The 17,573-nt window shown below is 32.6% G+C and overlaps 2 protein-coding genes across 2 annotated transcripts; both read left to right on the forward strand.

Annotated features, from left to right (window-relative positions):
- The first annotated feature begins 1,219 nt into the window (after positions 1–1,219).
- On the forward strand, positions 1,220–8,268 carry LOC113847048 (2-oxoisovalerate dehydrogenase subunit alpha 2, mitochondrial-like). The gene is made up of 9 exons (XM_027475895.1): positions 1,220–1,500; positions 5,347–5,484; positions 5,570–5,752; positions 5,967–6,124; positions 6,238–6,337; positions 6,688–6,799; positions 6,905–7,044; positions 7,165–7,350; positions 8,048–8,268. The coding sequence occupies exons 1-9, from the start codon at positions 1,273–1,275 to the stop codon at positions 8,213–8,215; spliced, it is 1,413 nt and encodes a 470-aa protein (XP_027331696.1). The 5' UTR covers positions 1,220–1,272; the 3' UTR covers positions 8,216–8,268.
- Positions 8,269–14,061: 5,793 nt separating this feature from the next.
- Positions 14,062–17,126, forward strand: LOC113869386 (cation/H(+) antiporter 15-like). The gene is made up of 3 exons (XM_027505692.1): positions 14,062–14,271; positions 14,357–15,352; positions 15,846–17,126. The coding sequence occupies exons 1-3, from the start codon at positions 14,062–14,064 to the stop codon at positions 17,124–17,126; spliced, it is 2,487 nt and encodes an 828-aa protein (XP_027361493.1).
- Positions 17,127–17,573: the final 447 nt, after the last annotated feature.

The following is a 17,573-nucleotide window of genomic DNA, read 5'->3' on the forward strand; positions in this document are numbered from 1 at the left end:
GTTTTATTGTTAATAAAAAAATATTATCGTAATTAGCATTGCTGGAATTTATATACAATATTTAAAAATTAAATTATAGTGTACCATTACAATTTCTTAAATATAATACTTATATTTTGATAAATTTATGAACATATTTGTCGTGCACACTCAAATTTTTACTATTTAATACATAATTTTAAAATTTATGTTTTTTAATAAGTTTACTTTTATGTGTTACAATTTTTAAAACTTAATTTATATATGTATATATATTTTTATATTTATAAATAATTCATTCATTTTTAGTGTTACAAAAATTTATCACTCAATCATAAAAATTGTATCTATAAAATATCATACATATATTTATTAATTCATTTTAAAAAATTATTATTTCACTGATACTCTACTAATTATAATTTAATATAGCTTCAAATAATGCAGAATAGGATATGATAAAATGACTGAAATTCACTAACCGATACCTCTAATAACTTTAATAATATTTTTTTTTACGAATTTAATCATTTGATTGGATTTATAGTTCTCAAAAAGTAATTTCATTATGCAAATCCTTACACAATTTTTAATTTATTTGATACTCCATTACTATTTTTAAAACGTATAATATGTTATTTAAAATAAGTAAATAATTACTTTTGAATGATATATGTATAAATAAATCTTATATTCATTTTCAGTATATCTAGCATAATCTTTGCTTTCTTTAAAATATTTCGTTCTTCAATTTCTTAAAATATTTTATTTTCTTTGAATGTTTATATCTTTTATAGTTTTATTTTGAAATTTTAAATAATAATTAATATTAATCTATAACGAGTTTAACTAGTTGCTATTATATGCTGCCACATCTAGAAAGCAAAGGCATAGGGAACCCAGTAACGACAGACGCAGACCCAAGGCCTAACAAGGGCAGCCCAAGAGAAAGCACACAGCAACTATGTGCAGTGCATTTGGAATTAGAAGTGAGCCCAACCCAGCCCAACCCAACCCAATCCGCACCCACCCATACAACGTTTTCTTGAAAAACCGAACACACAGCGTTTTGTTAAGCTGAACACTGAAGTGATGATGATAATTACAACAAGGGCTAGCGCTGAACTGACGTGGCAGTGGCATCAAAAACGAATCCTCGAAAACGCAACTCTGCCAACGCGAATTTAATTAATACTATTATCTATAATTATAAATTGTAAAAAGGTTCACTGTGTTTGTTAATTCGATTGTCCTTCGTAACTTGGTCTCCGAACGTCGCTGTCTTCTTTCACGATGAGGAAATGGAATTTCATCCTCTCCCATTTCAAATCAAAGACGAGCCTAACTGCAACCTCTTCGGCTTCTCGAACCAATCCAATTCGCCCCAATAATTTCAGTAACCTCATTCAAATTCATAATCCTATTGCGCCACTCTCCCTTCTCAATTCGTGCCGCTTTGCCTCCACAATCGCTCAAAATTCTTCCGCTTTGAATCCCGTTCAGGATTCCGATGACAAACAGGTACTTCCTTTTTCACGGTTGATATTTTACGATTCCTCATTTTCTTCACTTTTGCATGCCTTTTTGAGTTTCTATGATTTTGATCCACCACTTCAGGATTTCTCTTTCTCCCATCTTTCTGTTTTCAAGAAAAAAAGAAAAATAATTAGAAGTTTATTGGTGTTTAAAAAATAAATAAATGGTAACCAGTGTGCATGCTTCTTCATTTAATAATTAGTTAATTTTAAATAATACTGTTTTAAATTTTTTTAAAAGTAATTATGTTTCCTTTTTTTTCAGTAATTAAATTTTAAAAATCTTTGTTGTCGTCTTGGACTTGGGCCCGGCCTAGACCCATATGCACGAGAAAAGACAACACTACTGTGATGCCAATATATAAGTATAACCATCACTCTAATTCAAACGATTTCTTTTATTTTATCGACGCGTTGTTGAATTAAACCCGAATAGCTGAACGTAGGGAGTGAGAGAGAATAAAAAGCAACGAGCTTCTTCATTGGATGTTGATCATTCTATGGTGCAGTCAATCGTATATGCAAACTTGCGAAATCAAGAGCGGGGTTGAATTTTAGACCTCTTTGAGTTTTTTTTAAATGTGCTGTTAAGCATAATGACCAAATTGACGTTGTAAAGTGGAGTATTAGACAGGAATAGTAGAATAACGAGGGAACAAAAATAGTAATAGAACAATAAAACCAGCATAGAACTGAATGTAAAAGTTTACAGTAATGTGTTGAACAAGAACTAAATTGCAAAAAATAAAATGCAGAAATGTAAATGTGTTCTAGCAACAATGATCATCAATGACGGCGAGCCTCTTGATAGTTGGTGTTCGACTTGATGCAGAATTTCAGTGTGTGTAGTGCAAAAAGTTGTCTCCGAAATATAAAACTTTATAATATTTATAGGCACTTCCTTTCGTGGGCCTTTCCTTCACGATCGTTTCTTCGTGTTTACAGTCTTTTTCTTTTTGTGCCTAGGACCTCGATTTTCAAGTGGTGTTAACTGCTGATAACTTTGATAGTCGCTTCAACCTTTATGGTTTTTTATCATATTTACTCACTTATTGGACTCCATCTTGCATCGGGACTTTAAAATAAATTTCTTGTCCATAAAATAAATTTTTTGTCATTTTATGTTTTGATATTTTGAGGAGATATGACGAAAACTCATGTGAACTTAGAATAATTTTTCCTTATTATCTTATGTTTTTTACTAATTCTGAAGGAAATATGTAAGGAAATATGTGAGCATGTTTCTTTTCTATTTTGAAAAGAGTTTCTAGTTTTTAAAAATAAAATTTAGTACAAATTTATACTACATTTTATTCTTAAAAACTAAAAACTCTTTAAAATAGAAAACAAATATAGTTAAGGGCTTAAAAATCTTCAAAAACTTCTCAAAAGTCCATCTTCTTTTCGACAAAGAATATGTTTCTCACAATCCTTCAAAATTACTCGAAATATAGCCTTTTTGACGAAGGGTGAGGTCTCCTCGTGAACCTCCGAATCTCCTCGAAATGTAGCCTTGTTCAACAAAGAACGAGGCTCTTGTGATAATCTTCATAGGAACGAGTCAAAGAGTGGTCTCCAATCCAATCCCTATTTATTCTCTCCTATCAGTATACAAACCCAAACCCACGTTGACCTTGACGGTGAAAACTGAAAAGTGAGATGCCTCTGAGATGAATTATATTCATCTGAAGAAATGCTAATTTTGACCCTTAATGACCCTAGATGGGATTGAAAGGTCTCTTTTTGTTCCAAGATTTTAAATAGAGTATACAAACCCTAGAAGGTTGATCTCTTGACTGTGTAAATGAAAAATTGTGAATGCTTTAATGACCCAAAATTGGATTGAAAGAAATAGGGTATACAAACCCTGGTTGAGCTTGAATGTGAAAACGGAATAGTGGGATGCCTCTATGAGATGAATTATAAATTTGTCATCTGAAAAAGATGCTAATTTTGATCCTTAACCCTAGAAGGTTGATCTCTTGACTGTGAAAATGAAAATTTGTGAATGCTTTGATGACCCAAAATTGGATTGACAGAAATAGGTATACAAACCCTGGTTGAGCTTGACTGTGAAAACGGAATAGTGGGATGCCTCTATGAGATGAATTATGTATTATTTCATCTGAAAAAGATGCTAATTTTGACCCTTAATGACCCTAAATCGGATTGAAAGATCAATTTTTGTTCCAAGATTTTAAATAGGGTATACAAACCCTAGAAGGTTGATCTCTTGACGGTGAAAATGAAAAATTGTGAATGCTTTGATGACCCAAAATTGGATTGAAAGAAATAGGGTATACAAACCTTGGTTGAGCATGACTGTGAAAACGGAATAGTGGGATGCCTCTATGAGATGAATTATATATTTGTCATACTGAAAAAAGATGCTACTTTTGACACTTAATTGACCCTAAACTGAAATGAAAGATCAATGAAAAAAGTGTGAATGCCTTTATGTGAATTCTTTATTTTTTTATTTGAGAAAAGACTTTTGATCCTTAGTGACCCTAAATCAGTTTGAAATAGAGTATAAAAACCCTAGAAGGTTGATCTTGACTGTGAAAACAGAGTGTGGATGCTTCTACGAGATGGATTCTTTATTCGTATGAAAATAATGCTATTTTTGAACGTCAATGACACTATAAAATAGACTGCTATATAAAATCTTTGTTCCAATATTTTAAATGAGAATGGGATGCCACGATGACCCTAATGGAAATTACTTTGTTAACTCTTTATTTATGATGTAAAACCTCATGTTATGATGGCCCTAAATGCAATCTCGATATATTTCTGAATTTTCATGATGGCCCTATGGTCTGATAAGTTCCTTTTCCAAGATTATAAATGGGGTTTGCCTTGATAATCCCTACAGGAGACTTCAATATAAAGTATGAATTCTTTATTCATGATGTAAAATCTCATTGGTTTGCTGGAGCAATTTCATTATGAATATTTATTGGTAATGTAAATTTAGGATGATATGCATTCTAAATAGAACTGTAATATTAATTTTTATGGTGTTTGGAGCCTTAAATGATCCTTAATCAGGTGCAAGATGATTTTTTTGGTTCAATAATGTAAAATTGATATGGGATTCCTTGATGACCGTAAAGGAAACTGCAATTTGAACTCTTTATTCATGATGTAAAACTTGAATGCTAAGTTTGAGCCTTCATACCATTTATAGCCATGAAGACCCAACTGTAATATAAATTCATTATTCAGAATATGTAATGATATATATGAGCCTTTAATGATCCTAAATGCAATTGCTATGTGCATTCTATATTTGTATTGTAAATTCCAATATGAATTCTATATTCAAAATGTAAATTTAGGATGGTGTGTTAGTGTCATGATGTCCCTAAAATGTAATTGAAATTTGAATTTGAGCCTCATGACCCTAAACTTTTCCAAATTCAAATGCAGTATGAATTTGTTATTCATAATGTAAATTTAGGAGGGTAAAAGTTTGTGCCTTGATAACCCTATATGAAACCTTGGTATGGCTTATTTATCCATATTCCAGAATTGTGATGGTATGATTTGATCCTTTATGATCCTATATGCAATTTCAATATGAAATCTCTATTCATAATAATATTTACGAAAGATTAAGAGTTAAGAGTAATTTCAATTTGGGTGTGAAACATGGCTAAATTTGTTATTAATGATTAAGATATTTATGATTTATTAGGAGTACCATTATATCATTATGGTAACTTCAGTTTGCCCTCCTAAATGAGAAAGCAGTGCATTTTTGAATTATAGAAAACATCATACTTACCTACATGTATGAATGTTTGCATCTACCTACTTATGGCAGGTCATTGATTTTCCTGGAGGAGCCATAACGTACATCCCTGAAATGAGGTTTATATCTGAATCAGCTAAGGAGAGAATACCCTGCTACCGTGTCCTTGATGAGAATGGACAACCAATTTTGGGTCATAACTTTGTGCAGGTTTCACATCCTTGAACTATAATTTCCTTATTATTTTGCTTAGAAAATACGTTGAAATGAAACTGATGTACATCAATCTTATTAGATTAATAAGGAAGTTGCTGTTAAGATGTATACTGACATGGTTACTCTCCGAACTATGGACGCTATCTTCTATGAAGCCCAAAGGCAAGGTAGACTATCTTTTTATGTGACAACAATTGGAGAGGAGGCTATTAATGTTGCTTCAGCTGCAGCTCTTGCTATGGATGATGTTATTTTCCCTCAGGTTACAACCACATGAAAGAAAATAATATTTTTGTACTTCTGTTTTCATTTCATTAGAATGTGGACAGTCTATACAGAAATCTTTCAAAGGTTTCCCGTTTCCCCTAGTTTGAATTCCATTCATTCATATTTATCCCTGCAATTTATCAGTTTTACTATTTAGTTGGTTTGATAAGGCTGGAAATGATCTAACATCAAATCTGGTTGCATCTCAGTATAGGGAACCGGGAGTCCTGTTATGGCGTGGATTCACTCTGCAAGAATTTGCAAACCAGCTTTTTTCCAATAAATATGATAATGGGAAAGGAAGGCAGATGCCAGCTCATTATGGGTCCCACAAGCACAATTACTTTACTGTAGCATCAACTATTGCGTAAGTATCGAAAACTTTGATATACAAGACTTTGATGCCTGTGCATGTATCCATTTGCTTCTATACACCATGATTACGAAAGTTGCAAAATACAAATTTTACCTTGATCATAGTACACAAATTTCCCATGCTGTTGGAGCTGCTTATTCCTTAAAGATGGATGAAAAGGATGCATGTGCTGTAACTTACTTCGGTGATGGTGGCTCAAGTGAGGTAAATTATACAATTGCCATAATAGAAGACACATTATTGAAAAGGAATTTTTCACTAGGATTTAAATAAAGCCTGGATCTTGAACTTAAAACTCTGTTCTTGAAAGTTTTTAAGGGAATTTAGGCTTCACTTTAGCTAAAATCTTTTAGCTCTCAATACTTTTTTTGGGTTTTAGAGTGCTACCTATATTTTTTTAATCTTATTTATGTTTCAGTTATCTCATCCTTGTAAATGGATGCAATAGAATGCTTTTGTTCTCTTCAACAATCATTATCAAGAATCTTCAATAGATTAAGAAAATTGTTTTTACTAGTTATATTTTGCATTTCTAATGCGGTGTGTAATGACAGGGAGATTTCCATGCTGCTTTAAATTTTGCAGCGGTGATGGAGGCCCCGGTTATTTTTATATGCCGGAACAATGGATGGGCCATCAGCACCCCTATTTCAGATCAGTTTCGAAGTAATTTTCCTTTCCTTCTTTTCAATATCTTCTGTTTGGTCAGGTCTTTAGCATTGTCTTGCAATGTTTAACAGCAAATATTTTGGGTTACTTGCTTTTGCATAGGTGATGGTGTTGCCGCAAAAGGACAGGCATATGGAGTCCGTACCATCCGTGTAGATGGCAATGATGCCCTGGCCATTTATAATGCTGTTCAAGCTGCTCGTCAAATGGCAGTTACTGAAGAGAGACCAGTTCTAATAGAAGTAAAGTCATAGTTACACCTTTCCAAACCAAATCTTTGGGCATGTTTAAAGGAAAAAAGTGGTAGTGTGTGGTCTAATATTAAAGCATTTAACCGAATGTTAGATCTGATTTTTTATTAGGCTCTTACATATAGAGTGGGACACCACAGCACATCGGATGACTCTACCAAATATCGTCCTGCAAATGAGATTGAATGGTGGAGAAAGGTGCGTGATCCTGTGGCTAGATTTAGAAAGTGGATGGAAAGAAACGGTTGGTGGAATGATACGGCTGAGTCAGAGCTTATGAACAGTTTGAGACAGCAGGTAAGATATACTCTGAATATCCCTTGGTTGACACTGGTTTCCATAGTTAATCATATGTTGTATTACCCAAAATTAAAATGTTAAAATGGTCATTGACAAGGAAATTCAACTGCTTAACAAAATGGAAAGTCAGTCAATTCATATCATGTTGCTGCCGAATTCCCTTATGCCAGTTTTCTATTCTGTCATCTTGTCTGGAGGAAACATTGGAGAGTAAATAACACCCAAATTTTAATGAAATGTACTGATCTTTGGAATAATGAGATGTGTGGACATTGTTTGTAACCTTGGTCGGTGGGGTATCTGAGCACTTTATTTGTTGAAAATTCTGGCATTTTGCAGTTTTATAACCATATTCATGTATACTCTTCCTGTATATTCGTTGGTTTGATACGGGGGACTCTTGAAACAGTTATTCCTTGAATAAATGCATGTGCCTAAGGCTTGGGGCAAAGGGGATTTGATAATTCTTTGAATTTGATATAGACAACGCATTAAAAACGTTCTTCCTTGACTGATGACTATTTATGACAACTGCAAGATATCTGATTACTTGGTTTTTGTAACTTTAAAATGTATCAAAGATCTTGCGGTTTTATGATCATAATTGTAGTGTATTATTGTTTTTAATTTTGATTTATATGGCCCTTAAAAATATTATTCAATGATTGTTCTAACAAAGATTTTCCTAATACAGCTTCTGCATACAATTCAAGTCGCAGAGAGTGTAGAAAAACCTCCACTTGCAGATGTTTTTAGTGATGTTTATGATGTCCCTCCGTCTAATCTCTCTGAACAAGAGCAATGGCTGAAGGAGACGGTAAAAAGACATCCACAAGAGTACCCAACAAATATTTCTGTGTAGACATTTCAATATGATTATTGAGATTACATATTTTAATAAAAGAAAAATTGCCTTCAAACTTGTTTTCTTCTTCTGTATGAATACTGCATGTGCATACTATTGTCCTGATTTTGCACTTCAATGGGGTATTTGCCGGTCTGAGTGCTTTAGCGGTTCCGTACGTACATAGTCTGTTTAATAACTTGAATAGCAATTTGCTCGGAGATCATCAAATGTTTGACCCATAAAAAGAAGTGGTGGAAGTTTATGCCACCGGTGGAGAGTAAGCCTCCTTTTTGGGAGAATACATAGTTTTGGACAAGGTTATGTTAAACCATGAATAATGAGAGGAGAAGAGAATATTGGATATTGAACATTTGGAAGAATGAATATAATTCATGTATCAAATTATACAAATTTAAGAATATATACAGTGAAACTATCGATTAACTAATCAAATATACTCTTTTCTATCTAACTTTAATATATACACAATATTTAACATTTTTTCTCAAGATGGTGGTAGATGTCACGAATTCCCATCTTAGACATTAAATTTTTGAATTGAACAATAGTTACTAGTTTTGTTAAGATGTTAACTAATTGGTGTTGAGTTTTAACATAAACCAATCGTATTAAATTTGTATTGACTTTCTTTCGAATGAAATGATAGTTTATCTTTACATGTTTAGATCTTTTATGAAACGTAGGATTTGTAAAAAGATGTATGGTAGATTGATTATCACCAAACACCAATGCTGAGTCTATAAAAGCCTCAAAGTCTTTAAGTAAGGCTACCATTCAAGTTATTTTAATTGCAACTGTTGCTAATGATTTATATTCAGCTTCTGTTGAGGATCTAGATATTGTTGCTTTTTAGAATTCCAAGATATTAGGGAAGTGCTAAAGAAAACATATCAACATGTGATTGACCACCTCATGTTGATGTAATTACCCCAATTTGCATTAGCATATCTTTTTAGGCTTAAAGATGTTGTTGAGAAAAATAAACCTTGGCCTAGACTTATCTTAAGATAACGCAGTAGATGGTGTAGAGCATTCAGATGAAGGGCACATGGAGAAGACATATATTGGCTTATTTTATGCACTGCATAAGAAATATTAGAATGAGATATGGCGAGATACATGACCTTCCTATTAATCTTCGATAAATTGACCCATCTTTAATCAGATCTCCTTCTGTAGCAGACAATTTCAAGTTTGGATCTGTTGGCAAGGTAGCAGGCTTGGACCCTATGAAATTAGTATCATTAAGAAGAGTTAAAGTGTATTTCCGCTGAGACAATTGTATGCCTTGTGAAGATTAAGCTATTGCTAAACCTAACAAATACTTCAAATCACCTATAACCCTTAATTTGAATAGTTTCTACAGCTTATCCTTAACTTGTTCAACCAGTGTACAATTAAGATTACCTATAATGATATCATCAACATAAACTAGTAGTAAGATCAAAGTATTACCCAAACTAGTATAAAACAGAGAGTAATCACTTTTGGATTGCACAAAATTGTGATTTGTCAAAGTAACCATTGTTTAGAGGCTTGTTTTAATCCATAAATGGATTTGTGAAGTTTGTATACCAATTTCTCCCCTTGAATTGGATACCCCGATAGTAAGTTCATATAAACTTCTTTAAATAGATCTCCATTAAGAAAGGTATTGTTGATGTCTAATTGAAATAATGACCATTTTTTAATAGCAACTATGCTTAATAAAATTATCACTATGGTGAGTTTTGCAACAAGAGAAAAAGTGTTCAAAAAATCAATTTCTGCTTGTTGTGCATATCTCTTAGCCCTTAATCTTGGCTTATACCTATCTACTTACCTATTTGACTTATATTTTACTTTATAAATCTAACGACACCCAATGTTATGTTTTCTTTCAAGTAAGGGAACCATAGATCAGGTGTTATTATCCTCCATTACTTTGTGTTCCTCAGTCATGGCCCAATGAGAGTATTTAGATGCTTAATGGTAAAAGGTGGGTTTATATTCATGAGAGACTTGAAAAATGAACTCTTTATATGCAAGTCTAAGCTTGGTACAAGAAACAAAATTTGTAATAAGATACAAGTTGAAAGTTATTGAGTATTGATAATTACTAAGATATGATAGAGGTTTAGAAATTATAGAGGAACGTCTAGTGTTTAAAAGGCCAATATTAAATTTTTTTCAAGTATTTCAGTTGTAACACGAGATAAAGAAATATGTGGGCTAGGAAAATCAGAAAGAGGAAAAAGAATAACATTATTTACAAACAACTCAGATAGAGTTCATTATGTAATTCTTTATAAAAAGGAAATGTAGATTCACAAAACTTAATATTCTTACTAATAAAATATTATCTTATCTCCAAATTGTAAAGTTTATAACCTTTATAACCAACTGAATAACTAAGCATTTGAACTACTATGTCACCACCCTTCTTCCATTTCTACTTCTTCTCTCTCCACCCTTATCAGAACTACTTGATAATCATTTTTAACCGCTTCTCAATAGTAATACTCTTCTGTATATGTTTGCATTCTCACTGCTTAACCTTGATAATTTTCACGAACAAACACAAGTGGAGATAAAGCAAAGAGACGATTTGACCCTCCTTTCGTTTCACTCACAAGCCCCTTAAGAATGAGTACTCTGGTACCATTGTTGGTTTGATGAATATAACATTCTGGAGAACAAAAAGTTGTTGACTTCATTAATTCTTAAAAACAACAACCGACAAAGATCACAACTTCAACATAAATAACTACAACTAACTTTGTTAAAAACTAGGACTCAACTCAAACTGAAACAAACATGACAGAAAACACAACCTTTGCATCCTTGAGATACTAATTATGTTTGTGTATTACCATACACAAAAACAAATTCAATATATGTTAACAATCACTATAAAATGATACAACCACGTGTGAATATAGTAAACTTAAGTACTACCAATAATGTGAATAGTAACTAATAATCATTGCATTACAAGACATGCGTAGGATACCAACAGATTTTCTAACGGGTCCAATTTATACTGACAAATTCATCAACAAGTATAGGCCAACCATCAATTTTTTGGTCGATGATAAAATATCACTTATGGTTAATTAAACCAATTGGTATTTTTGATGGGTTTATCGACGAATATAAACATAAAGGCCAGTTATTATAACTAAATTAAGAATGTCATTGGTGCGGTGATTATAATTTTACCGTTAAATTTTTTAAAATAAGAATAAATTTATTGTAATATTACTGACGGATGAACCCGTAAAAAATAATTTAATAATTTTTTAAATAAGTGCTTTAAATTATACAATAATTAATGTTTTATTATTATTTATTTATTTATACAATACTATAATTTAGACAAGTATTTAATTTCATACAATTGTAAACATTTTATATATACAAATTATAAAATAAAATGAGGAAAAGAAACAACTCACGGAAGGGGAGGTCAAAACAACACCTATAATAATAATAATAATTACTCTCCAATGCATTTAAAAACAACACTTTATGCATTATCAAATGAAAGATAAAAGTAAGCCAAATCAAAAATTAAATTGATTAAAATGCTTACCAAAAATTAAATTGACCAAAATGCTTACTAACATATCTAGATCACAAAGGTAGTCTTTATTTTGCAAACAAAGCTTCAGTGGCGACAAATAACAACCAAGAAAGTTGGCAGAAGCACAAGAGAGCCACATATCTGCAGATTACTAGCACTAAATATGAGAGGAGATCATTTTGTCCTCTTGCACTTTTGACATTAAATACAAAAAATTTAAAGAAAAATTTGGAGGGATTGTAGTGTTGCACATGCACTAAGGAACAATATTTGTTTTATTTTTCTTAAAGCTTAGAAATTTCATAAATTGTAGATTGGAATAACTGGGGATGCACTTAACCTTAATGGAACGTGTTTTAAAAATATTTATACAAATATGTTTTTATTAAAAAATAAATTTTTTAAGTTCTTACATACTCTAAGAAATCCTTAATGTACTGGATAAGAGAACTGCTCGGACCTACATATAGAAAAAGGAAACCGAATAATTACTCGGTCAATGTGGACCAATATCTCTTCAAGATTTAAAGGTAAATAACTTAATTAAAAATAATAATTAAAATATTATTTAAATTAAGAAAAGGGTCAAAGTCAAGGCTGACTCAGCAAGTTCATTAGCCCATTACAATGCCTAGGTAGGAAGTATAGGTAGGGATGAACTTTTCATTATTGAATATCATTTATTACTCAAAACTGAATCCTAACTTCAGCATCGGAGTGCCTTTTGCAGGTATCCTTCCTACGTCAGCGAATACCAGAGAGACGTCATTACAGCAGATTAGAGACTTGAAGATGAGTGTTACCTTTGCACGAACACTTAACATTTGCAAAAGTCTCTTCAAGAAATAAGAAATGTAATCTTTATAAGGTGTAAAGTATATTATCTCAAAATAATTTAGGTTTATCTTTAGTTAGTTACGCCAAGGAATTTAAATAATAATTAAATATGTGCTAATATTCGTAGATGCTTAAGTGTACGTCTCCTGGAACGTATGTGCTTACAGAGGACGAAAATCAGGTAGTTACATTCTTTGCACTTCTCTTTTGAAAACTAATCTTAACCAAAGATTATACATTATAATGTGTATCATATTGTGTAAAATTAGTTTTAGATGATAAACAAATGGATCCTTATTTACATTTTTGGATGAAGTTTTATTAATCGACTAATTTATACTATTTTATTGGTTGGGCCTAATTTACTTTAGTTGGGTTTTATTTTTAGTAAAAGCCTTCTCTCTGTCAAAATATATAAATAAAAAATTATGAAGGATATATGAAACATATTTAAAAAGATATAATAATCTATGCTATGCTGCAATAAATTCATTTTCATAAAAATATTTTCATAATTAATATCAATATTCACAAACATAAGAAACGACATGTTTTCGATTTTTTTGTTGTACATGAAAGATGAAGTTTGTTTGTAAAGTCGACATTCAAATTTCACAGGTCTTTTTATCATTTACTTTTGTTTTTAAAAAAGGGTAAGATAAATATTTAAGGTTATTAAATTTAAATTGTCTAAGAGCAAAAATGTAAGAGGATGCGGTGATGAATTTTTTAAATTGCCATTTATATTAGTCATTTTGAGTTCATTCTATTTTGCCCTTACCACAACGTTTTAAATGAATAACTATCAATAATTGAAATCTTTTAAGCTCACACGATACCATTTTAACTATAAACAAAAAAATCTAACAAAATCTATGTGTGTGTATATATATATATATATATATATATATTGAACAATATGGGTTGCAGAAATTCATCAACAAACTTTCATCTCCATTCTCCACTAATTAATCACTCACATAATATCAAAGCTTGAACTTTCTTAAAATAGAGACCCTTCCCTTCTGCACAACATAAGCCGTAGAATTCAACTAGAGATTCCACTTGGAGAGGACAACCACCCAAACAAAAACCGAACCCCCACTTCTTTTCTCTCTGCCTCCCTCCCATATACTAATTTTCCACTAATTAATCAAAACATAATTATCCTCCTTCTTACATTATTTTTCTTCTTCTTCTTCTTCTTTTGTCTATCTTCATATTTGTTTCTCATTTTCAGCGAATTTATCCATCTAGGAACAAGACTTAAATCACATTCTTTTCCCTTCCACTTTTGCATATAAACATCATTAACCAACGGATTTTGAACGTGGTACATGCTGCTTGTACCTCGGTAAAAGCAAAGAAACGCATATTTGACACATGAAAAGGTCCTTTATTAGGATTGCACATAAGAGTTGTTGGTAAATAGATAAAAATGGGAAATGCAAACAACGACACGGATGAGTACATAGTTTGCTATGCACCTACCATGATAACAACAAATGGGATATGGCAAGGAGATAACCCTTTGGATTATTCTCTCCCACTTTTCATATTGCAATTAACATTAGTTGTGGCAGCCACCCGAATATTTGTCTTCATTCTCAAGCCCTTTCGCCAGCCACGTGTAATTGCTGAAATATTGGTTAGTTTATATCATAAATTTCATTACATATAAGTCAAATGATGTAAACTTCACCACATTTGCTGATAGATATATTTATTTATAGGGTGGAGTAATGTTGGGTCCTTCAGTGCTTGGGCAAAACAAAGCATTTGCTGATGCAATATTTCCTCTAAGAAGTGTGATGGTGATTGAAACAATGGCCAATGTTGGTCTCCTTTATTTTCTCTTCTTGGTGGGAGTGGAAATGGACATAACGGTGTTAAGAAGAGTAGGTAAAAAAGCAGTGGTTTCGGCAATTGCTGGCATGGTTTTGCCTTTCCTTATTGGATGTACTTTCGTTTTCTTTTCGACCAAAGAAACTATTGAGATTAACAGAGGAACTTTTGTACTATTCATTGGCGTTGCACTCTCTGTCACTGCATTTCCTGTTCTTGCTAGGGTCCTTGCTGAGCTTAAACTGATCAACACTGAGTTGGGTAGGCTTGCTCTTTCAGCTGCCCTCATCAATGATGTGTGTGCTTGGGTTCTCTTAGCATTAGCCGTTGCTTTATCTGAGAATAAATCAACTACCTTTGCTTCTCTATGGGTTCTATTGTCAAGTGCAGCATTTGTGGCCTTCTGTGCTTATGTTGTTAGACCAGCAGCTTCATGGGTAGTTAATAGAACCCCTGAAGGAGAATCCTTCAGTGAGTTCTATATATCTCTTATACTAGCTTCTGTCATGGTCTCAGGTTTCATCACTGATGCTATTGGAACTCATTCTGTTTTTGGAGCTTTTGTGTTTGGTTTGGCAATCCCAAATGGACCACTAAGCTTTACACTTGTGGAAAAGCTTGAAGACTTCGTTTCTGGACTTTTACTGCCTCTCTTTTTTGCCATTAGTGGGCTAAAAACTAATGTACGACTCATCCAAGGGACATACACTTGGGCACTTCTTTTTCTTCTCATTTTCCTGGCTTGCATTGGCAAAGTTATCGGAACTTTATTGGTTGCTTTCTTTTATCAAATGCCAATACATGAAGGAGCTGCCCTTGGCTTACTTATGAACACAAAAGGCCTCGTTGAAATGGTCGTGCTTAATGTTGGGATGGACCAGAAGGTACTAATACTAGGACGAGTAATGTTATATTCTTTTATTAATCCGCTTAACACTATAAAAAAATATTAAATGAAAAAGTAATATCTTGAAAATATAATATTTGGTACTTTATCTAATAAATAGGAGAATTAACAAGAAAAGGTTATTCTCCCTAGTTTGTATCATATCTTATGTGAAAAGTTACGTACACGTAAAGAAATTATCAATTGATGTATACTTTTTATATTTTGACTAAAATATTCTTATTTATAGGTGAAAACGAAAGTGATAAATGGGAGATATAATTATGATAGTTAGTTAAAGTAATTATTGTAGTTGGAAAGCATTAATTAATCTTGAATTTCTAAAACAACGAAAGTTTTGAAATATAAGTAAAAAGAAAAATGCAAAATCAGCAAAATATATGGAACAATGGGAGTATATGAGGAGAATTAAGCTTGTAGATCCCCTAATTCTTCATCTACACATGTTGACCATTTACAACTGCGTGCAGGCTTTTGATGAAAAATTATTTGCAGTCATGGTTGTTATAACTCTAGTAATGACTTCAATCGTTGTGCCTGCCATATCAATTATTTATAGGCCATCAAGGAATAACATATGTTACAAAAGAAGAACAATTGAGATGTCAAAATCGGAAGTTGAGTTCAGAGTCCTAGTATGTGTCCACACCCCTAGAAACGTCCCAACTATGATCAATCTCCTTGAAGCATCTAATCCAACTAAGAAGTCCCCAATATGTGTCTATGTGCTCCATTTGGTGGAACTTAGTGGCCGTACATCTGCCATGCTCATTGTCCACAACGCTTCAAAACCTGAACACCCACCACTTAATAGAACTGAAGCACAATCTGATCACATAATGAAAGCCTTTGAAAACTATGAGCAACATGCTTCAGATATCTCGGTGCAACCCTTAACAGCTATCTCCCCTTATTCCACCATGCATGAAGACATATGCAATTTGGCAGAAGAGAAACGCGTGTCTCTAATAATTGTACCTTTTCATAAACAACAAACAGTTGATGGTGGAATGGAAGCTACCAACATGGCATTTAGAACCATTAACCAAAATGTACTAGCACATGCACCTTGTTCTGTGGGAATTCTAGTGGATAGAGGCTTTAGTGGCTCTAACCGTTTGGATGCAAATCAAGCGTGTCATCATATAGCAATATTATTTTTTGGAGGACCAGATGATAGAGAAGCATTATGCTATGGATGGAGAATGCTGGAACATTCAGGCATTAGCCTTACTATAATGCGTTTTGTTCCAGGTGATCAATTATCTGAGCCATTGAAGCAACATGTTGACTTCGTTTCCGATGAACCAAGAGTGTTGACAGTGCAAACAGATAAAGATATAGATAAACAACTTGATGAAAAGCTTATATGTGAGTTTAGAATGATATGTTGTGATTATGATTCTGTTGATTACATTGAAAAAGTGGTTAATAACGGTGAAGATACAGTGGCAGCAATAAGGACAATGGATGATATTCATGACCTTTTCATTGTTGGGAGAGGTCAAGGTATGATATCACCACTCACTGCAGGACTCACTGATTGGAGTGAGTGCCCAGAAATTGGAGCAATTGGGGATCTATTAGCATCTTCAGATTTTGCAGCAACTGCTTCAGTTTTGGTGGTGCAACAATATGTGGGGTCACAATGTGAAGAGATAGTAACACCAAATGGTGAAGAACATATCACTGAGATTACTCGTCGTCCTCTAACACCACAAGGACATAAGGTGACCATTTCAGACCACTAGCCAGTTTTAAATCCACTCCCTTCATGTTGTGTCATAACAAAGTACAGAAAAATTCTTTTTTTTTTCTCTCTCTCTGTATTATGTCTTGTGGTGTAGGTTTTTTTTTTGTTTTTTTGGCTTGTACACTCGAGTCTTTATATGTACATACAGTTACATGTAATTATATTAGCACAATTTTTCTTTTATATTAATAACTCTGTCCAATAGTCAGTATAAGTGAATTTGACAAGAATATGTTTCTGATTTGGTATTTCGTATTTGTTCTTGCTCTTTGCTAGCATGAATGAGAACAACAACTAAGAGCTGGCAAATACAAAGGTATAAGAAAATGATCCAGTTACCATTTTACATCATTCAGTCTTGCATGGGTCATGTAAATATTTTAGTTTGCCTAATTTAATTTATTTATATCTATATTTAGATAAATATATAAATGTTGAAGCATTA

This window comes from Abrus precatorius, unplaced genomic scaffold, assembly GCF_003935025.1.
Source record: "Abrus precatorius isolate BTA unplaced genomic scaffold, Abrus_2018 Scaffold10, whole genome shotgun sequence".
NCBI lineage: Eukaryota > Viridiplantae > Streptophyta > Magnoliopsida > Fabales > Fabaceae > Abrus > Abrus precatorius.

Excerpts from the sequence above, each read along its gene's own strand:
- LOC113847048 (XM_027475895.1), top strand. The coding sequence starts at position 1,273 with ATGAGGAAATGGAATTTCATCCTCTCCCATTTCAAATCAAAGACGAGC. Across the intron at positions 6,125-6,237 it reads ACTGTAGCATCAACTATTGC|TACACAAATTTCCCATGCTG; the intron begins GTAAGTATCGAA and ends CCTTGATCATAG. Across the intron at positions 7,351-8,047 it reads TGAACAGTTTGAGACAGCAG|CTTCTGCATACAATTCAAGT; the intron begins GTAAGATATACT and ends TTCCTAATACAG.
- LOC113869386 (XM_027505692.1), top strand. The coding sequence starts at position 14,062 with ATGGGAAATGCAAACAACGACACGGATGAGTACATAGTTTGCTATGCA. Across the intron at positions 14,272-14,356 it reads GTGTAATTGCTGAAATATTG|GGTGGAGTAATGTTGGGTCC; the intron begins GTTAGTTTATAT and ends ATTTATTTATAG. Across the intron at positions 15,353-15,845 it reads ATGTTGGGATGGACCAGAAG|GCTTTTGATGAAAAATTATT; the intron begins GTACTAATACTA and ends AACTGCGTGCAG.